This window comes from Pleurodeles waltl, chromosome 7, assembly GCF_031143425.1.
Source record: "Pleurodeles waltl isolate 20211129_DDA chromosome 7, aPleWal1.hap1.20221129, whole genome shotgun sequence".
Lineage (NCBI taxonomy): Eukaryota > Metazoa > Chordata > Amphibia > Caudata > Salamandridae > Pleurodeles > Pleurodeles waltl.
The window spans coordinates 408420139-408443667 of NC_090446.1; the positions used below are offsets into that span (position 1 = coordinate 408420139).

At 42.3% G+C, this 23529-nt stretch overlaps 1 protein-coding gene across 3 annotated transcripts in view; it reads left to right on the forward strand.

Moving 5' to 3' along the window:
• The window catches only part of TRPC4AP (transient receptor potential cation channel subfamily C member 4 associated protein), a 561565-nt gene that overhangs the window by 87398 nt on the left and 450638 nt on the right, over nt 1–23529 (forward strand). For all 3 annotated transcript variants that reach the window (XM_069243893.1, XM_069243896.1, XM_069243894.1), the window contains exons 3-4: nt 21472–21588; nt 22644–22701. In XM_069243893.1, the coding sequence (XP_069099994.1) occupies nt 21472–21588; nt 22644–22701 (175 nt within the window). The remainder of the gene's footprint in view (nt 1–21471; nt 21589–22643; nt 22702–23529) is intronic.

A 23529-nucleotide genomic window follows, 5' to 3' on the forward strand; every position in this document is an offset into this window, starting at 1 on the left:
TTCCTGGAGAAGGCATAAATCTTGCTTAAAGATAAAATTTACCCATCCAGGATCTCCCAACTTTTTCCTTATTTCCGGCTACATTCCAAAGATACAATATTAAGTACAGAGGACAAAGGTGTGGGACTAACCTCTCGGGATATGATTGGGTTCAGAACCCTGGATCGTTTATCTCTATAAACCTAGCATCTGAGGTGGGGAGTATTAAGGGAGAGACGTTGTTTAGTCAATCTAAATCAGATAACCGGGGGAACGGGTCTGAGTCAAGGCTGGTCGATTGCTATTTAGTGGACCCAGAGCCGTTCCCTTGTGAGTATTGAAAGGTCTGTCGGTCCTTCGTGTCACCCCCCCTGCCCCCCCCCCCCCCCCCCCCCTGGAGAAAGCATGCAGAGGCCATATCCGATATTTCTACCAGATATCAGAGGTAGAGTCCGTTGGTTGAAAGCCATAAGGTTATCAACCATAGAGGTGTCAAAAAAGAGGATTGAAATATAATCAAAATCTGAGTCTGGTTGAGCATGTCTACGTGCCTCCCAAATATCAGAACGGATAATAGACAGACATTTCCTCTGAATGCGAAAACAGTAGACAACTTTATTAATGAGAGAATCATGAGACTCTCTGTGCCCAGCAGATAACCGAGGGACACTTGTCATGTAGATGTGTGCATCCCTCCTACTCTGATCATTTCTCCCCTTGGGAACTGTCGCCTTAAAGAATTTGGATTGCCCTTGACGTGGGATTCTGGGTGGGCTTACGGGCACTTATACATCCTTCCCAACCATAGTTCCCATGGACACGGGATTTGTACAGGGAGGAACGTAAAATCGTAGTTGGTTGGGGTGGGAATGGGCATACGACCGGAGTTGATGGAGTTGTCATTGGATAGAAAGAGGCAACTCCCCTTTTTATTTGTTGCCATATTCGTAGGCTTGGCCCCCCTGCTTTAAATATTTAGGGTGCGAGGCTAAGTTGTCCCCAGTATCTAATGAAGCTAACACGTTAGGGCCCTACAATAGACTCGGGAAGGTGGTCATTCGTGCTAAATGAATTACAATTACACAATACCTTCGTCTCGGATAGGTCCTGAAATTTTTCCCAAAATAACCATTACCAAAGATTTTAAATTGTCCAGCTTCTGGGAAACGTTCTCCAGTTCGAGTGACATCTTGCGTTGAGCCTGCCAGACCAGTTCCTCTGTATTAGGTTCTGCAGAAATTAAGGGCTGAGAGCGACCTGGGCTCTCACTAGAAGTAGATAGGAGTTGTAATCTATTGGAGCAGAGAATATCACTAGAAACTACAGACTTAGAACCCAAATTCGGAGAATCCCTACATTGGTTACATTCTGCAACTTCGATACTTGAAGTGAGCCTCATAGGTGATGAGGGAATTGCAGCCTCAGATAAAGGGGGGGGGATGTATGTCTGCTTCCACAGACAGAAGAGGTGTCCGTAGTTTTTTGGTAAATCGATCCGGGATCTTCCTAATAGTCGAAGTAGCAGGAATGGAAGGATCGATGACATATGGATTCCTCAAAATTGCCTCTACTTCCTCAAACAGGGAGTCAATGGCTTGAAATTGATTCCTAATGGGTTTAGAAGGGTCATCAAGTTTCCGACCAACTCGTTTCCTATGTTTTTTGGCGCCGGAAGGTGGCGCAGGGACATCATCTGCTTTACGCTTCCCCATTGTTTGCTACAGTGTGTCCAATCCAAGGGCTGGAGCCCCCAAGGACGAAAACAAGGGGAAAATTGAAAAATAATGACCCAGCCCGCACGGATCCCCTGGGTATAGAAAAAGAACAAGGGTACCTGGGACTGGCGGCGCTGACCAGGCACTAGCAAACCTGCAGCTACCACAATGCAGATGAAAGAGGGGGGGCCCAGACCAGCCCAGCCCAGCCTCTTCCGGGTGCAGACGGGCAAAGGACGGGCCCGCCTTTGGCCCGGGCGCGTCCCGCGAGCGCAAATTGGAATTTAAAGGGCTCTTGCCCTGTGGACCGCCTCCCGTCACCTGGAGCAACCAGCAATGCGCTTACTGTGACGGTGTGAGCGCAAAATGGAATTTAAAGGGCTCCTGCCCAGTGGACCGCCTCCCGTCACCTGGCGCAACCAGCAATGCGCTTCCCGCGACGGCGGGAGCGCGAAATGGAATTTAAAGGGCTCCTGCCCTGTGGACCGCCTCCCGTCACCTGGAGCAACCAGCAATGCGCTTCCCAGGGTGGCGGGAGCACGAAATGGAATTTAAAGGGCTCCTGCCCTGTGGACCGCCTCCCGTCACCTGGAGCAACCAGCAATGCGCTTCCCGTGACGGCGGGAGCGCGAAATGGAATTTAAAGGGCTCCTGCCCTGTGGACCGCCTCCCGTTACCTGGAGCAACCAGCAATGCGCTTCCCACTGTTGTTACTTTGGCTTTGGGATTGTTCACTAATACTTTTACCCATTTCATGAGCTTCTGACTAAAATTGTATTATCCCGAGACTTGTAATATACATTTCTTGTCATCCCTATTGAATACCTTATTGATATTTAAGGCCACTAGTGTTAATTCATCCTGTGATGTAAGGAGTACTGCATTTGTGCTAATCTCCAGAGGTTATGTATTATGTTGCGTTTTGGGTTAAATCCCTCCTGGTCAGAAAGTATCCCGTCTGTAATCACTGGTAATATGCATTTGTCTAAAGCACCACTTGGTGTTGATTGGGATCACTGAGATCAGTCAGTATGAACTGCAATCTTGAGGTTCTTTGTCTAGTTTTAAGACTGACTTTCAATGCTTCCTTCATTGTTTCTGAGAGGGTATCCCTCTAATACTTCATTATAGACCTCTAGTAAATTATCAAGTAGGACTGCAGAATATGTTTGATTAGATTCTGTTGGCAGACTGTCTAGCCCTGGATTTTTCAACGTTTTCATATTGTTAAACGCAGCTGCCAATTCTTGAGTGAGGGGGCATTTATAATTTGCCATTGTTCCATTGTCAATTATGCAAATTTGCATATGTCAGGTAGGCATACATTTTTGCTGATCTGTCTTTTCATTGTGCTTATACATGTTTGTGATGTTTTAAAGACTATTTTATTTATTCCAGGAGGAGTATTAATTACCCTTCCTATACTGTCTCTTTTTGCTAGAGTGGCTTGATATTTTCATCCTCTTTTCAGTAGCCATGCTGATACTGTCCCTGATCTATCCCTTCCCATTCAGTTTCTGTCTAAATGAAATGTAGGAGTATTTGTCTAGTTTTCATATTCCTACTAATATTCCTATTTCTTTTCCCCAGCGTTCATCTACTGCTTGTTCACCACATTTTTTGTTTTTTAAAGTGCTGCAACCTCGCTTTCAGTTTTATCTGTTTCTACCTGCATCTGTTCACTTTCTCTTTAATTGCCCCTTTGCAGGCACCTGTCATTGCTGCATTCATTGATCCCCTTTCTATTGCTGCTGTTCTGTTGCTCAGCATATGATTAAAGAACACCTTTCACATCTGAATTGGCCGCTGTTTGTACCCATTCTGTGGTCTTATGTGCATCCGTCTCGTGTCTTTACTCCTTCTCAGAAGCGTAGTACACACCACAGAGGGTTCTCCGGTATGTACATTTATTCAGTATCTGCAACTTTGGTTATCGTTGTTAACAGTATCTTGGAGCACATCACCAGCTTGAAGCAATTGGTCAATGGTATTGGAACATGTAATGATGTTTCACTGAGTGCAGTTGTGAGCTAACGGCTTTCCCACTGTTGTCCTTCTCTGAAAAAATCCCATAGGCCATTGTAGTTGGGATGTTGGGTTACATTTTATCTGAAGTTAGCACTCATAGTTCTCCTCCAGTTATTGGTAGTTGTACGTAATCAAAGGCAATTCTTCCTCACTGCTCTATTCTAGTCTTTGCACTCCAGAGCAAATCCAACAGCAGTAGTTCTCGAACGTTTAAAGCATTACTCACTGGAGTGCAGTAAAGAAGTAGAACAGCCTGGGGTAGTACTACCATTTAGGAGAAAGTTCTGTTGCCCATGGGAGGCAGGGGACGTTCTTCTAAAAGATATTTGAGTTCTTTGTTGCAGTCAGCGCTCAGCTCTCAGAATTTAGTCTGTATGGTGGATTTGTACCCCTAGGTATTTAAAGGGTTCCAGTGCCCGTTTGATCTGGGTTATTTTATTGTTTTATGTTTCACTTCACCTATTGGTTTAATCAAATAGAGAAATGATTTATCTCAGTTCATCTTGTGTCCAGAAATTTCCCCAAATTCTGTTAGATCCTCCATAGCACTTTATAAATCTGTCTGCACATCACACAAACATAGGAATGCATCATCTGTGTGGAGTTATATGCTTTTTATGCTTATCTTCCACTGGTGTCCCCCGCTCTCGGCCTTTTCTTTAAAAGTACCTCACCAGCAGTTGCATTGCTAACAAAATTACTTACTATTGGTGATAATGTGCATCCTTACCTTGTGCCTCTGTTCCTCTCCTCTTGCTCTGATATGACTCACCTAGTGCATACTTTGGCCACAGGGTATTTATATTGCAGGCTAAACCAGTTTAGAATTTCAGTGGCAAACGCAATTTTCTTGAGGACTGTGGAAAGGTGTCAAGGCCTTTTTCAATGTCTGATTGCACCAATACTGATGTTTGTTAAGACGTTTGTCATATCCATAACATAAAAGTCACTGCAATTATAAAAGCTGTCTTCTGAGACACACATGTTGGCTGTGGTGTATGAACTCAGGAATGATGGGCATTAGTCGTTTAGTGAGCACTTTGCCCAGTATTTTGTAGTCCAAATTAAGCATGAATAGGAGTTTATGCTGTAAGCTCTTGGATATCTGCCTGGTTTGATTAACACCACTATTTTAGCTTCTTTTGTGGTCTGAGGGAGTACTCTTCTGTTTTTATCTTCATTATATTTATCATCGTATGTGGCATAGATTTTAATGGGTAGCCCATCTGAGCCTGGCCCATTCTCTTTACCCTTTGGTCAGTGGCTATCATAAAATTGTCTAATATAAAATTTCACTAACTCCTCCTGTTACTGGGGCGATATCACTGGGAGGGTGATTGTGTGAATGGCATGATCAAGGATTACATCCAGAAAGTGTGCCTGACCAGAGTGCAAGATGGTCCTTTTGCACCCCTTAACAGTTGTACAGGTGTGTCACCTATTTGTTTTACCTGAATAGTAGTCAGCCGGGGACCTGAATGAGATTGGTCTGGGTGGACATGGCAGATGCTTCTTTGGTAGAAAGACTTTGTGGCAAGCAAAGTCCGTTTCATGGCAAGACAGGAAGCAAGCATTATGTATTAAACATTATATTAATGCCCTCTGAGCATCAACTTCTCAAAGCTTCCAAAATAGAACTTTAAATTGAAAAAAATTGCAATGTAATGTAGAACTTTCAGTCTCATTAAAAATTCTTCGTCCTCTATTTACTTCCTCTTTTATTTGCTGCTTCTGAGCAGATAAGTATATTGAGCTTTGATAAGTTACATGTTTATGGTGATGGTCTGTTTGAATGACTGTGGGGTGTTTTTTACACTGTAATATCCAATTTACGGGTACATTTTATTTGTTTGGATTCTTAATTTGAATGGATTCGATTGTTTTTTGTATATTATGTATTTAATTACATGACTGCCTAGCTGGTAAGTATGTTGGATGGATTCAAATTTGAGTATGTTTAATTTAAATAGTGTTGTTAATATTATACAGTGACTGAAATATATTTGAGTTTAGTTGTTTGAAACCTATTCATTAAGCAGCTCTAGCATGTGGAATCCTGCTCTCTTGCTCTGGTGCAGAACGTGTTTTTTGCCCTTTGGTTGTTTTCTCTTGAGCATACAAAGAGATCAGCTTGAAAGCAACACTCTATCTCCTCACGACTCGATGAGCCTCTGAGCATGTCGGCGCGTTTAGCAGTGTGCAAAATCAGACAAGGTGGCTGTCCTCTGCGTTAAGCCCTATTTTCAAAGGTGTTCTGCTTGTTGTGCCACACAAGTATTTGTATCTAGGGAAATTAGGCATGTGAGGTGTCCCTTCCAAAACAAAGTGCCAGAAAGGTGCGTTTGTTGCCGGTGACAGTTAGACAGCTGTGTTTCTGGTGGGAGGTATTTATTGCAGTGAAAAAGTGAAAAACTGATTTAAAAAAATTGGAAGTTGAAAGAATGTTTTATATTGACAATACTAAGTAAGAAATGTAGTTTAGATTTAGGCGATACCTGTATATGAAAAAAAACAATATGACAGTGCTGTGGAATGCTCCAATCAAGAGGTGATGATTAGAAAGACAGCAGTTCAGGAGTCTGTAGGACAAGTTCTGGCCAAGAAAAGGGATTATAGGAATTTATAGGCGGAGGAGTATTTTTCAAACTCAGGTCATAAGGATCTAAATAGAGATCCTGGTGGAAAATGTCTCAAAAAAGGAGACATGTAAATGAATCTCTCTGTAACAAAGAAGTCCAAAGCTGCTCAGAGAGGGTGTCTGAAGCCGCACAAGGAGAGGACAGTTTAACACTGTGAGTGGCTTAAACCCCCAAAAAGACTTGGGGATGTCAGAAGATAGATCTAATGAAGATCTCTGTGAGTATATTCTAGACTTAGTATCGAAGTCACTGTCCTCATCCAATCCATTTTTATATTCTAAGAGTAGATCTAAAAATACAGCAACAGTTGTGGACCCCTTTGGGGGAAAGGTTGTTCGATCCTAATACATTTGGCATCCCTGGGGTAGAGACTGGTGGCTTTGAGATCATGTTCTTGAATGTATTAAGAGCAGGTTACATAAAATTTGGAGAAGGAAGCAACGAACATTATGCAGATGGAATGTTCTCGCCCATTAATAGATAAGGTGCAGACAACAAATTTGGAAATTGGGCTAATTACCTATATGATTTAGTTGGAAAAGGACCTTAGGGAGGGTTAGAGAAGTCACTCAAACAATGCCAGGATCAGGTGCTGGATGTTCTATGACATGCAATGATCACTGCCAAAGACTTTTGACGTTGTTGAAGAAGCCTTTTTAAAAGGCCTGGATTTCGATAGGGTATTATCCAGGGGATTGTACCAACATGCTGTATGTTGTCTAGACATTGCAGGTGCCGGAATATTGGCAGAGGGGTGCTTATGCGCGTCAACTCAGTTGTGTGACTTTTCCAAGAAAGAGTCAAGTGATGATGCAAAAGGGTTATTATTCAGTGAAGGAATGATAAGATCCTTAACCAAATATGTTAAATCTTATACGAGCCTGGACAAAGTGCAACCCTTTATGCGCAAAGTATTTGCAGGTGGTAGTTTTTATGGCAGGGCTGGAAGGGGACTGCACCCTTATGGCCTAGCGAATTCCAGAGCCCATTACCAGAATACATAATACCAAGGGTATGGAATTAATGGGGGAAACTAAGGCGGTTCCTGAATCTATCCTCAGAAGGGCAGAGGAAAAATGTGTGGTAACAGAGGGAAGGGACACAATTCCAACCTAAGTCAAAGCTAGAGTGAGTATGAAGACTATTTCTGGTTCTGTCCCAACAAGTGTAGGAGGAAGCTTGAGATATTTCAACCAACAATGGAAAACAATAACACAATATCCATGGGTATTGCAAGCAATAGGTTATGTAATAGATTTTGATTTAGACCAATACCAGTTGAGAGAGCCAAACAAGTTAGTATATCTTGAATATCTAGGTCAAGTTTTGCAAGAGGAAAGGTCTCAAATGTTGGAAGGAATGAAATAGTGAGAGGAGGAAAGGACATTTGTAAGTACTTTGTTTCTAATGGAGCAAAAGGGTGGAGGACGGTGATACATTTTAAGAAATTTAAACCAGTTAATTTCTTATTGACATTTCAAAATGGAAAGGATATATTTGTTGAAGGATTTACTTCAAGATTTGGATTGGATGGTGAAATTGGATCTCAAAGATACTTATTTCACGATTCTGATAGCAAAAGGGTGTCAAGAATATTTGCAGTTAAAATGGAAAGGTTAATTGTACCGGTTCCAAAGGCTTCCATTCGGTTTGTCAGCCTCTCCTTGGTGTGTCACAAAGGTAGTAACGCCAGCTGTAGGCTTTCTCAGGGAAAGGGGAGTAAGACTGATAATGTATTTGGATGATATATTAATTATGAATCAAAACACAGACGAATTAAAAAAGGAGTTGTTAATAAGTGTATTACAGAATGTGGGATTTGTGATAAATCTGTGTTGATTCCAACTCAAAAGTTGGACTTTCTAGGTTTTGTGGTGGACATTGTAGTGAGTCATTTACCAGATAAGAAATTGAGGAAAATCAGGCAAGAGGTGAGCTTGATGTCACGAACGGAGAAAGTGAACTTGAGAGAGTTAGCTCGGGTAATTGGCCTGTATTTGGAGAAGCAAGCAGGGTTGTTTGCAACTCATACTGTCAGAATTAATTTGAAAGGAAGTTCAGTCTTGCTAAAGATGGAGAATTTGACTCCGATAACATATATAAACAGATTGGGAGGAAGCAGTTCCAAGAAGTTGTCGAAATTAGCAAAAGAAATTTGGAAATTTCGCTTAGAACACAAAATAGATTTCAAGGCAGAATATTTGTCAGGGGTTCAGAACGTGGTAGCAGATTGGAATTCACAGAATGTGATCGAGTACAGCAATTGGAAGTTAAGGAAAGATTCTTGCAGAGACTCGAGTTCCTTATGAGCATATTGGAGGTATATCTGTTTTATTCCAGGTTGACCTATGAGCTGCCAAATTATTTCAGTTGTAGACAGGATCCAGGAACAAAAGCAGTGGATGCATTCTTTGTAGGATTGGGGTGGAATAAGAGGGTATACTTTTCCCCCATTCTCTGTGGTTCAGAGAGTCCTGGTTCAGGTGAGACCGGTGTCGGTTGGTTCTATTAACCCCATTTTGCAAAACCTGGGCTCTGTTTCCATCAGTGATGGGAATGGCAGTGGAACAGCCACATTTGATAATGTCATGCAAATGACTCTTTTTGGGCGTATAGAACAAGGAACATCCTTTGGTGGTGGCGGGTTCACTCAGCCCTCTTGTTTGGAGGATTACAAGTGCTCAGGAAGATTCAAGGGACTTTTGAATACAGCTTTGGGATTGCTCAAAGAGTCATGGGCTCCAGGAACCAGAAATATGTATAGAGGGACATGGAATGTCTGGTTCATCATCAAAATAAGATTTAGTCAATGTTTATTTAAAAATCATACAGTTCATAATGCAATATCATACACGTTAAAAATCAGACGCCAATAAAAAGCATTTGAAACCCATCAGAAACAGAATTGCGATACGATTAACTAATGCAAACGGCTCAACAATAATCATAAAAAGCAAAAGTAGCAGGAGAAAATGAAGAAATCAAGAGTTTCCTCAGTCAACTGTCCATAGATGGTCCGTACATAAGATAGTACAATAAATGCAGTCGGCAGGGTTTACTAGGGCAGACAGAGTAGGTGACACTGCAAAATTTGGTTCCTTCAGCGCATGTACTAATAAAGACTATTACTCAAGTTATTCTTCATCGTCATCATGTAAACAAATATTGCCTTAAACATGTACAATATCAGGATAAAAATACAAAACCATAATCCCAGAACCACCCTATTACCCCAATGCTCGCCTGAGGTGGACTGATGCAGAAATATACTTGTAAACCACTAAGCAAATGTCTGTTTGTAGGAGCTGCAGGTAAATTAGGGCTAATCTGCATTGCAGAACATTTAAAAACTTCAGCAAGGACAATAAGAAACGTTTCTTTGGGATGACATGGAGTTCACAGAAAAACCTGAAATGTAACAAAGACTGAGCAGCAATCGAGTCACATGGACCAGGCTGTAAACAGGAATCATGAAAAGCACAGCTGATATACACTACCAGAAAGTCCGCAATTCCGAATCTAAACTTAAATAGGTAAAATCACTCAGTATGAGATTATGGAAACAAAAGATATGGCTCCATAGTGTGTGTAGTGACCAATGGGGGGGGTAACTCGTCATTCTGTTTCCCTGTTTGTGCACGTAGACCATTCTCTCAGGGCAATGAAGTCATCCCTAAATTGTTGTTTTTTTGAGATGTAGCTCAGTAACAGAGGATTAGAACAATCCTCTACTTAATAGGGAAAGCTGCTCCTTCACGTAGCTTAGCCATTTAAATTTGGAGGCAAATGAGAAGAAAAGCATTCTTAATTATAGATTGGTTGAGCAAAGTTTCCTCCTTAACCCAGAGGCACTAATTTAATGTGATTCTCTAGCGGAACCAACCCCAGTTCAGAGTAGCATACTGTGATAGGGAAGATGTTTGGAAGTTAAAGAAGCTTCCTTAGACAATTATTTTCAGCCACTTGCAAGTTGTTAATATTACAGTAACCCCAGACTCCTGCACCAAATGTAGCCAGTGACAGACATTTTGCACAGTAAATATTCAAAATTGCGCCCATTGGTTTTCTGCCCAGTCTCTGAGCAAATCTAAAAGGAACTATTACAATCAAACGGCATGCTTAGGTACGTGAGGTGCTTACCTTTGATTTCCCCCCCCCCCCCCCCCCCCCATCCAAAAACCGGGGATTATGTGCTGTAGAGGAAGATCAAATAACCATTGTATGATTTGGAAGTATTCATTTTTAAGCCCAGACGATTCATAAACAAAAGGAATCCTTCTAACAGTTTTTGTAGGTCTTCATCTATTCTAGATATTCTAGATATTAATTCATAGTCATCTGCGTGCAGAGAGCAGGACGGTTCCTATGACCAACCTTTGGCGGATTTGCCTCCACTGAATGAAGATGCTTTTCTAAATCATTTATATAAAAAAACAATAAGAATGGGGCCAAAACGCAACCTTGCCTAACGCCACGTTTGATGTCAAATTCATCAGTAAGCTCACCATTTTTCCTGTAACTTACCCTCGCGATAACCCATTGTGCATCAGAGCCAAAAAATAAACCAAGGCCAAATCAATACCCACATCGAGCATGGTGGCCCACAGCTTCCCTCTGTCCACCCAGTCAAAAGCCGCTGAAAGATCCATGAAGCCCAGGTGGGTGCTCCCTCTGCTGCCCATGATATGCTTTAAAATAAAAATATGAAGATTGTGGCATTGTTCTACGGTGCCCAGACCTTGTTTGAACCCATATTAGGCATCTGAGACACATCCCTTATCTGACACAGAAATCCTTAGTCTCTCCAAAAGAATTCTGGCCATACGTTTGCATGTAGAGTTGATCAGTGAGGTCAGGCAGTAGCAGGGGGATCTAATCTATTTCCCTTTTTAAAAATGGGTACTACATTTGAACAGTGCCACATTTTGGGAGTACCAACTTTACCCACAGAATTCAAAACGTTTGCTAATCCATCTAAGTCAGGGTTCTTATTTCTCTTTGACCAACTCAGGGCAGAAATTACCTCCCCAAAAGTTGGGGAATCTAAAGACAGTTTTTCAGGGTTGCCCTTAAAGATATCACTTGATAAGGGACTGTCTACTTCCTTGCTGCTGCAATAAACGGTTCATAAATGCTCAATCCAACCTTGAGGAAGGTATTTACATCCATAGGGGTATTATGTGCGTCATTTAAAAACTGGGCATTTAATGTTTTCCAGAACAACAGGGCATTTCCACTCTTGCTATTACGGTTATCCCAGGCATCTCTCACAGTATCTATATTTTATATTTGTTACAGCCTGTTTGCATTTGGGTGTAAGATGCACCACCAACCCCTTGTCCGTGGGACCTGCTTCAGTACACCCACCAGGTTTTTTTTGAGCCCTTGAACAGCTATTATCGAACCCCCACTGGCCTTTCGGTTTGACTGCTTTCTCTTTTGAGGTCAAGAGTCCAGGAAGTGGTTTACAGCCTGTATGGAACACACTTATAACCTCGCCAGAGGAAAGAGCATCAGTTAAACAGTCTGACTCTTGCATCGTCAACAGGGCATTATTGAAGGAGGTGGCGGACCAAGTTTCAATTTGTTGCTCACTTATGGATAATAGCCTTGTTTTTAGCATTTCTTACAGGGGCAATATCCACAATAAGAGGAGACGATAAGAGTTTACCAGTGCTCATATGCAAAAACAGTGGGTTATGATCACTCAACCCATTGTGCAAGATTCCAAACCTCATTGTCTGTGGCTTATAGGACTGATAGACCATCTCCCCAGAAAAGATATATAATCTTGCGTAGGATGGTGTATCAAATCCATTGTGTGAGAGAGGGGGACAGCCTGCGCAACATTGAGTTAAAAAGATCACCTCAGGGAGATTTGTTCAAAATTGTCGATCTTCAGTGTCACAATCAGGCACACCACAAACATTTGAGTTTCCAACGTAGCACAGCTTCCAATTGAGATCACCCCCCCCCCCAATAATAAAGTAATGGGTTGTGGGTTTATCTAAAACAGAACTCCGAGTACTATCAAGTGAGGTAGCAATGTCTATGTTCATCCGAAGGAAGTTATTGTGATAAAAATTAACTATAACAGGAACCAGCTTGTCACCAAATTAGATGGTTATCATTTGAAATTGGGGGAACTCTAAATAGATCTTGAGAATCCTCCTTGTTGAGATAGTAGAAAACAAAGTGAGGAGGCCCCTCTTGTCTGGTTATGTTGGTGAATGGAAAAGAATTTGGCTTCCGTGGAGGCAGATGAAGTAGCAGATTTTCTGGCAAGTCTGTTTGCGAAGGGGATGTCTTACGGGATTGTGAATTTCTACAGATCTGCTGTAGCAGCTGGTCATTTGTTACAGTATGACCTGCCACTGGGAAGCAGTCCTCTAGTATGCAGAGTGAAAGGGATTCGGTTAAGGGGACCACCTAATACAAAATATCAAACGTTATGGAATGAAGATTTAGTCTTGCGATTGTTTATGAATTGGCTAAGTAACAAGTATTTTGAGGTTAGAGAGTTACCATGGAGGACGGCAACATTATTATGCTTTATTTCTTTTGGGAGAGTCTCAGATGTTCGTGCAGTGTCACATAGATTTTTTCAGCTAGATGGAGTGGTTTTTGAAATCTGTAAGAGGAAGAAGACTGCGTCCAGTTCTGTTTTTTTATACTAGATTTCACAAGTTCCCTAAATTTCGTGAGGTGAGATGCTTTAAGAGTGAGTCAAGAATGTTGGAAAAGAGATCTGCTGGGGTGGATCAATTGTTAATATCTTATGTAAACCCATTTAAACAGGTTACAAATGCAACAATTGCTAGGTGGGTAAAAGCTTTTTTGAAAGAGGCAGGAATAGATGTGTCAACATGTACAGCTCATTTAGTCAGAGGTGTGATGGCAAGCAAGGTTTGTATGATTGGGTTCGACTGTAAGATATCCTGAAGGCTACGGATTGGTCTACTGCTGACATATTCAGTAGAGTTTATTTCAAGGCTGTAGATCATGTTTCAAGTTGTGTCTTAAAGGACATTCAACATGCATAATGCTAGCCTTCTGTCTCTACAATGACGATTCTTAAAGGTTTATTGAATAAAGAATCACAATTTTATTAAAGACAAGGAGGCTAGCATTATCCCACCCACCCTTCCCTAGAAGGAAGTTATTTGGATAGGGAATGGATATTTTAATACGTTTATGGTGTAAATTGATTTTGAAATGAGTGATATTGTTTCATGTAAGTGTTGAAGACACAGATGTATTTTTCAGTTTTATGTTAGATATTTAGGTGTTGTTTGTAACGTGGTGTGGATGGATTATAGAACAAGATTGACAAAAAAGGACAAACAAAAGAGGAAGAAAATGGAGGATGAGTATTTATGGGAATGAAAGATCTAAATTACATTGTGATGTTTTTTAAAGTTCTGTTTTGGAAGCTTTAAAGATTGCTGCTCAGAAAGAGTGAATAAAAGGTTTAATGCATAATGGGAACCTCCTTGTCTTTAATTCATCTTTCAGTACATCTTTAAGAATCATAATGTCCTTCAAACTCCGTTTTGAAGAAGATATTACCAGTACAGTTGGGTTAAAATTCCGAGGTGGTGTGAAAGTGGTTGGGTTTATGACAAAAAGCCAGAGTTATGTGGTGTCAAACCAGTGTGTTCTCTAAATCCATGAACGTTATCCAGGTGTGACATAATGCAGGTGAGGTGGAGAATGGTTCAACCCTGAGAATGGAGGGATTAGCTCTGTGCTTTAATCCTAATGGAGGATATGTCACCCCGCTACCATTCCAGTTAAAAAAGAAACTGCAATGCTCCTGTATGGCATGAGAAATATTTCAAAGGGAAGTTTTGACAACTGTATAGAAGGAGATTAGTTCAGGTTTCACTTTAGTCTTCAAGCGTATGACGTTATAATGTATTCTTTTAAGGGTCGAGCCTGCGTTGCATGCGCTCGCGCATGCGTTTAGCAGAGAGACTCTTTTGTATTTAGAAAAGGGCTCAGAGCCCTGTAAACTTCACGTCAGTGTTTTTTATTGGTTGGTGGGCTTCCCTAATAAAATCTGCTTGCTTTCATTAGTCGAAGGCACGCATATGTCATGCCTTTTCCGGTGGCAAGCCCTCCTCGAGCGCAGCGACCAAGTACAGAAAACATACGAGGCTCGCTGTTTTCCATCGGGCTCGTGGACTTTTTTTCTCTAATTTACGAGCGCAATCTCGCTTGGCAGAAGTCGAGCGCTTTACATACTTGATTTCACTTTTTCGGGTTATGTACATAAATGCACATTTGTGCGATAGGTGAAAAGTCGGGTTAGGAGTTTACAACGCAATCAGCTCTAACATGAGCAAACGCGAGACCCGATGCATTGTAAATGCTTGTTTCTTACTGTGATGAATCCCTGACTTGCATTGAGTAACTCTGTCATTTTTTGTAGTGTATGTACTGCTACATTTTCCAAGTAAAAAATGTTTCTTATTTGTATGATTTAGACAAACTTTTAGATGATTCTTCCTTACCCATCTTCCCCTCCTTAAGCTTTAGTTTAGCCCATTGGAATGTTGGGTGTAGTGACAGTTGATTGGATGATCACTTTGATGATGGTTGCTTCTATAAACTTAATCTTAGAGCAGTTTCCACGTTTGGAAAGGTTTTTTTTAATTTTATTTTTTTATTGTCAGGACTTTTCGCTTATTTACTCTGGCATAAACTACTCACTACTTCATAGTTGCCATAACCAGGATGCATTCTCCATAGAATCTACAACTGCTGAAAAGGGAATCTTCTGATCATGGTGGGTAGTGCTATGTTACTTGTGGCACAGGTGTTTCTCCAGGTGTCTGAAACATGCAAAAGGTGATGGGAGGAAGGCTTGCAATTTGTATACCCTTAGGCAGTCGCTCAAGGTAGCATCCTAGCCCATTACTCCTTTGCTCACCATCCAACCTCAGTTTGGGCCTAGCCTATGCAAATCAGTCTTGATCCTAGTTCTCATGGGAAGATTCCCGTCTGAACTACCAGGCCAGATTGCCCCTGAACCGCACCGCAAGAAAACCAGGACCGGGTTCGCCCTATGTCTGGGCTCATCAGCCGAGTACAGCTTGGTTCCAGTTACGCAAGGAGCATGGGACCGACATCTGGGCATACCTGTGCCATGGAACAAACAAAAGATGATGGGAAGAATCTTTGCTATTTGTCCAACCTCAGGCATCCGCTCAGGGTGTCATCCCAACCGATTCTTCTTTTTGTCACCATGCCATCTAATTTTGGACCCAGCTATATGCAAATCAGTCTTGAACTTGCTCTTCATGGGAACAGCCTAGTCCAAACTGCCAGACCAGGACTTCCCTGTGCTGAAACACAAGCAATCCAGGACCTGTTTCACCCTAGATAAGGTCTCCTTCTGGAGCCCTGCTGCGCCATGCTCATTGCTACCCTTATCTTGTTTTGTTTCACCATTTGGTGGTTCTGAGGGACTAAAACTGTCTTTTTAAACTATTGATGGGCATATCTCTGCCTCCCTTTAATCTTAGGGCTTTTAGCTTTGATGTATTGGTTCGATTGGTGATTCGTAAGGGAGTGAGGATGCCTTTCTATTTTACAAAGATGCATTTCAAACCATTAATTAAAAGCATTTAGCATTTTCATACATCTTGAATGGGTAGCTGCAAAATGAGTTTTGTGAATTGGTTTGTCATCCTGCCATAGCGGACCAATATTTCACACAATAACTTCATATTTGTGAGTAAGGCGTTTTTTGCTGGCTGCTATTGTGACTGGAAGAACATATTGTCTTTGTGGTGTTTCATCTGCTTTGTATTTTTGGGATACATTTATTTTTGAATGCTGGCATACTTGTATCCATGAATGTTGGTGTAAAGTGCCGTCTGTGATTAGCTGTCTGACTTGACTTTCTACACCAGTGCTTCCCAAACGTTTTAGAACAACTTTCAATTTTACCACAGCAAACATTTGTGACTCACATAGCTTTAACGGACATTTGACTGGTAATTTCTTTTTTAAATTTAACTAAAGCTTTGTGTGATGCCGCACTGTCATTGACAGACAGCACATTTTCCATTGAAATGGCCAATAAATTTGCATTGACATAAACTTCTACTGATAAAACTATATTCAGGGCCACTGGAATAATGTGGCAGTGGTGGGCCAAATTATGGAGTAATGTTAACCAAATTACGCAGAGAGAAAAGGCAAATTATCTGCGATAATGCGTCAAATTATGTGACGGTATTAATACATTACTTTCTCATTTTTTAGACTTCTTAACACAGTCTAGGACATAAATTGCACCTAATTAGTACTAGTTTAACTCCCAGATATAGCAGTAAGCAGAAAGGTGACCAAACAGGCTTTGCAAAGAACCTTCCTCTGTGAGGCAACATGGTGTTGCTGTGTTTTTAGTAATTTTTTAACTGTTTGAGCTAGAACCAAATTTGTTTTGTTGATGCAGTGTGGTCACTAGAGAGTTGCAATTACCACTTATAACCATTTTGAATGCATCCCAGTTAGTGAAGTGCGAAGTATCTATGGGCTTATTTTATTGGAAATAGTCCTTAACTGCTTTCTGAAGCTTGTCTTGGAGTAAACCGTAAGGATACTGGGAAAGTATCATCTGCGAAATCTTGAATGTATCGTGGGCCAGTCAAAGCGTATCTCCAGTGGGGCATGGTCAGATATGATGATTTGGTGAATGGTTGCGATCCTAACGGCATTTCGTAGGGGGTGGACCAGGAAGACAAAATTGATTCTGGAATACAACCTTTGGGAGTCTGAGAAGAAAGTGTTATCTTTTACTGTAGGGTTGAGCCTTCTCCGTGCATCAAAAAGGCCTAACCCGGTGAAGACTTATTTGACGGATTTCGTGACACTGCTTATCTGTGCTTTATGGGGGTTGGTTGTGTCCTGGTTGTTATACTATATTAGTTTGAAATCTCCTAGAAGGAGAATTTCCTCTTATGCATAATCCTCCAATAGGGATAGAAACGGTTTGAGAAATTGGGACTGGCCACTGTTAGGGACATATAATACAGCTACTTTGTTTAGCTTCCCTCTGATGTAGCCTTTGGTTAAGAGGTACCTGCCCTCTGTGTCCTGCTTTATACCCTGCAGTTGAAAATAGGTTGAGGTATGGAACTACAGGGCCACTCCATTGTGTTTTTTAGCAGATGAGGCAATGTAAGTTGGTGGATATTGTTTATGGTGCACCTGGTGACCTTCCCCTCGCCTGAGGTGGGTTTCCTGCAGGGCAGTTAAGTCCAAATAAAGGTCCCCAAGATATTTCCATAGTTGAGCCCCCTTGTTGGGGGAGCTCAGACCCTTGACATTCCATGTCAAAACATTGGGCATCCTGTGGCTAGGGTAGTTCCAGCTCTTGTCGACCTCCCCCTCCAGATATTAAGGGGGTAGACGAGGATATACCTGCCGGTTGCTATTACTCTTCCCCAACCTTACTCCACAGTCATCTTCCCTCCTCCTCCAGAAAACCATTGTCATCCATTTTCAGATCTACATAATGCAGAAAATAAAAAACTTTAACAGAAAAGCAATTATTGCCAAACATAAGTGCTGCAATTGCAAACTATACAATTGTGAGGTTACCATAGTGGGCAGTGGACACATACCCACCCTCGTACCTTGCAGAGAGCTTTACGTTGACATGCTTAAAATGTCATTAGTTGAAACAGTGCTAGTCAAGATCATAGAATATAGCAAGGCCGGGGAAAGCAAAAGCAGGCATGAGTCAAACAGTCCACTGCCGGAATCCGCCACTGAAACCCCCCACACCACTGTTCTCCTGTTCATGCAAAGGGTAGTTGTAAATACTCTGTCAAAATTGAAGAGCCAAAAAAAAAAGGGGTCCACTTTCTCCTCACTGATGGCTTACGTTATCTTCAGCCTCTGTGAGTCTTCCTCCCCCTTTTCTGCTGTTGCCAGGCATTTGAGGTGGGCGGAGTCATCAACCTCCTCTTCGAAGAATTGAAGTTCTCAGTGGTTACAGTGGGTCTACCACCCTCTAGTCCCAATAGTAAGATGCTTCCTCGAGATCAGTGAAGTGATGCTGTTTGTTATCTAGCTCAAGTGCTATGCCAAAGGGGTAGGTCCATCTGTACCCAACACTTCTGGCTCTCAAAGCGTCTAATCGGTCAAAATTGTAATCTGCGAGCTACTGTTGCTGGGGCTAAGTCTTGGTGTAGAGAGCATTCCGCACCTTGGAAGGAGATGGTATCTTGTTTCTTCGCCTTCTGGAGGATCAGCTCTTTTACTTTAAACAAACTCACTTTTGCTAGGATGTCCCTGGGTCTCATCCTTCTCCATTGGTTCTGACACCTACTCTGTGCGCACATTCCAGTTGAACCTCAGGGAGACCGGTTATGAACGCCTCGAGATCCAAGCCCTCACTACCCTCCTCCAAACCTCCCACCCAAAAATTGTCTCTGCAAGATCAGTTTTCTAAATCCTCACATTTGAGAAGTGTAAATTGAAGTTGTTTGTAGCTGAGTGAGCTTGCTGTCCAGAAGAACCAATTGGTTTTCCATTTCCTGTACCTACATCTCTAAATCGACAGTACAGGCTCCTACCAAATCCACATCAGATTAGAGGCTGGTCAAACGTGAGTTGACTTCCGATTTGAAGGTCTCGAGGTGGCTTTCATTTCTGCTTTAAGTTCTTCTCTCAGTTCATTTTTAAAGTTGCTTAGAGAAGCTAGTAGATCGTCTTTCGTAAGCGCCATGCTCTCTGTCAGGTACTGCGTTGCTTCTTCCAGTCTAGGTTCGATGGACACAAAGTAGTTTGAGGCTGTTGGATGGTGGCTTCTTGCGTGACATAGAGGCAAGCAACACCTGATTATGATAACCTTGCAACACCTGGTTGGATCGACTCGGCCAGCCACTCTGGAGGAGGAGGTCCACCTACTGCATCATCACCTAGGGGCATTGGTAGTGCCCCCTCCACCAGGGTACGATATTGCTAGTGTGACAACCATTTCTGTACTGATCGCAATGTAGTGCTCTTATACCTTCAGAGGCTGCAGGCAACACCCCCACTTAAAGCAAAGCGGAGACGTCTCTGCGGGTTGCTAATCCTCCATCTTGGGTGTCACAGATCATCCGCTAGCATCACCACACCTCTGTAATAAGCAGGTTTAGTCGATTAGTCCCCCATACTCGGTTACTGTATTGTGGCGTTGACTACCCTCATTTGGGGTCCGTGCAAACTCCCCTGGTCAGCCTCATGGATCATTAAGCCTTGCCTTACGCCGGGGTGAGCGCCTTTTTAATGTCGAGCAACTCAGGGGTAGGCCACTGGATCTTGGTCCAACCCGAGTTGTCAGGTGCCATGCAATGGACGACAGTCTTTGTTTCTTCGGGGCAGCTGCAGCCACCCCGCACCTCGGCAAGTTTTGTCTCACCCCGCTGGCGGTGGTCCCAACACCACATCACGACTCCACCTCACCTTTCTTTCCGGAACCTGTTGTGAAGATGTCAGCGAGGTAAGTGCGGCCCTCTGTGAGGTCAGCATGATGCTTGTCTATCCCCCGAAGTGGCGACCTGATATGTAGGAAATTAGTACTTGTGAAGGTCTCGGTTCTGGGGCTCTCACTCCATTCGTACTAGATCTCCTGCTCCGGGCATCCGCAGAACTCCAGGCTGGACGAACCCAGGGGTCACAGCCTCTCTTGGACTGTTCCGTTCCCCCTCCACCCTACCCCCCCCCCCCCCCCCACCCTCCCCCCCCCACCAGATTGTCCAACATATGGTCGGCATCATGGCCAGAATGGCGCGACAGCTGCCATGTTCCCCCAGACCTCTGCCACCCATTTGACCCGACTGCGGTGGTGCGTGCATCTGTCTGCAGTCTGTGTATCATCAAACTTAAGCCCGTGCTTCCTTTAGGTCACTGTTGATCGATTCAGGGCATTTACGTGTTAGATGACAGCGTTATCCGCGTCTCTTACCAGCTACCAAGCAGTCCTTTTTTAATTACGTCCACTCAGCCATGATGGCTGGCCACACCCCCCCTTTATTGCATTTTATTGATGTAATTGAAATTAAGCTCATTTGAAACGTTCTAGGGCTATCTTTTTTTAGTCATGCAAAAAGTAGACTCCAGTGGTGTGAAATGAACATATTGAGCATTGTAAAATTATATACCACCCATTAGTGTTCTAAGCTCTGTAATAATGTTGCCTCCGATTAAACACATCCCTTCACTGTCAACCGTTCTGTAATAATGGTAATGGGTGCTTATGACAGCCGACTCTTGCAAACGCCTCTCTGCAGGTCAGAAGACCTAACCAGCTCCTGCGAGGTGCACTAGATGATCCCAGGCTTTCACAGAAAAAGGAGTGGATGGGGTGGTTGGACAGCCAAAGGGGAGGAGTTGAAGGTGCTAAATAGTGCATATAGGGCTGCAAATAGAAATAAACAAGATTAATTGGCTATCCATGGTGTCAGTTCTCCAGTTAATTTAGTGTAGTATGTTTATCAGAAAAGTTATGTAGCTACAGCCAAACGGGTGCCTATGATGGTGCTCTGGTTCATTGGGTGACCCTCAGTGCACACCTCGGTTCATAGCTGCCACTCCAACAGAAAGGTTTGTTTCAAGGTGTGGTTATGTATGTATTTTTGTTCTTCTGTGTGGGATTTGGGACCAGGCCACAGTGTTGTTCCTACCTCTGTCGTCTGTCTGGGCATCTATGGTTATGTTCGTCTAGTCCGTGGCAGCAGAGGTTCCAAAGAATAGGTAAGTGGAAAATCTGAGTGTCTGAGTATTGGAAATCATAAACACTAAAGACAGACACATTAGTGTTGTAGTAGTTTGAGTAGTTTGTTACCTTATTTCAGAATGGGCAGTGAAACGACTAGACAAAATGAGTGTTGCATGTTTTCACCATCAAAATTTCTGTATTTTGCAGTAACATTCGTGTTTGCTCGCAACTGGATTACTTTTTTAAACAAGGTCTTAAACATACATTTAAGTCCTTTTTTTTAATACTCACACAAGATGATATTAAAACTTAAAAGAACTAGTCAAATCCTGCGCGGTGAGGTTATATGGTCTTCAAATCATGTTTATCAAGTGTTTTTTAATAGGAAATTTCTCCCCTTCTATCAATGGAGGCAATGGCCATAGTAACGGAAGAAAAGAAACTAAATCAAGACTTCACTTTTCCAAACACGTACACGTTTGACCTGTTTGGAGGTGTAGACGTAAGTTCATGTTAAATTCTTACTGTATTTGTTTTTTGTTTTTGTGTGTGCTTTGTTCTGTCTTGGGCATTACATATGTGGTGTGTGTACAGGCACAGATTATAGATAGGGAACATGGTTGGGGCTAATTACATAATCCATTAAAAGTACTGATGCTGCTTCATCAGTTTGAGTACTTGTGTGTATATCTAGTATCTGAGTAGGCGTGTATAGGCATTTAACTGCTGCATAGACTGTTTAGCTAGGAGTGACATCAGCCCTTGAAAGTGATCCACTGGCTCTAGGCTGATATCTACTGAAACCAAAATGTAAGATTTTAGCCGCAGCCAAGTCCAAACTACATGCTAAATGAGAACCTTCTTTCAGCATCAACACATTTAAGCATGTGAAACAGAGGTACATCTCTTGGGCTCCTAGCCCCCAAGAACTCTAATGGGATGAAGCAAAGCATCCTTATGCACTTCATGACTTGTTCATGTTGACCGTACACAAAGCCTTAAAGAACCAGGATAGAGGGTATGGATTGTTGGATAAGCTCTCCCATCTGTGTATGATTGAAATCAGACTTTCACTCATTCTAATTTTGCCTAGGTTCTAATAAGCTATCCTGCTTTATGGGGTGCCTGCAGGGCCATTCAAGTCTTTTCATTAAACTCCCAAAGGTAGTCGTACATTTTGGGAGTGAAAGTGCTATAATGGGTAATGGGTATTAAACTTAAATTTAATTGGGTGATCAGAACGAAAATGTCTCTCGTTTTAGTAAGTGACAGCCTTTTCAGAACAATTTAAATTACTCACTGTCATGGCTTTTTGACAAGAGATACGCTACATCCATAAAGTGAATACAGTGCCATAAGCCAATGAAGACCACGCTGGGGGTATAGGTATTTCAGACACAGAATGACGATGGCAAGGATTATTTTTTATTTTTAAAACACCCTTTTCTTGCTGTTCCCCAAGTTGGGTTGATCTTTATGTGAAACATTATTTGACTAGTATTCATGGAGTGTAGTAACATTTTAAGTTCTGGAATTAATCTGTGACTTTCATTACAGCTTCTGGTAGAAATCCTTATGAGGCCAACTCTTTTTACACAGAAGAAAAAAATAAAAGGTGAGTTTGCAGTTTCAGTTGTGTCTAATTATTTCTAATTTAAAAAGTAAAACTGTAATTCACTGTATTTTTAGGTCAAGCATAAGTGTTCGACCTGATGTATACTTATATTGTTGGTTACAGCAATTTCATTCTCCCCCTCTCTCCCGCTCCCCCCCCCCCCCCCCCCCCCATGGTCATGACATCGCACACAGGGCATTGCTTATCTCCTTTATTGAGGCCATAAATCTTCCCTTGCTCCCCAGTAAGCATGTTTTGAGGTCTCCTGGGCACAGTGTCTTGCAGAGTGATAGTGGAAAATTGGCAGCACTAGTTCTATTGCAGGCTTCAGCACTTTGTCCACTCCCGATGTAACTTTACTGTTTTATTCTAACCCCTGTAATTTTAATTTTCCTCATTGTAAATGCAGGGCTGCAAGCCACAGAATTCACAGAATAAATTAAGACTGGTTGAGACTCTCCAATGGTGCAAAGTGATGTCTATGGGCAACACTGTGCACGCTGAATGACCTGAAAGGAGACCAGCAGAACAGTTTAAAAATAATAAAAAAGCTCAAGCTCTGTGATCTGAGTGATAGCGCCGCAGTAAATGGAAGCAAAAACACCCGGATAATAACACTGGTGCATAGCATTGGGTTGGCACTTGATTTGTAGTTCTGCCACTTACAAGGGGGGTAAAGTGCAGAAACATTCTCTGAGATTGGTTTGCCTGATCACATGGGTGCCCAGGCAATTCTTTTTACGGTGAACTCGGGGAACATATTGAATGTACAAACCTGGACTGGGCACGGGTTTCTTCATACTTGCCACCATAAAACTGAACACATGC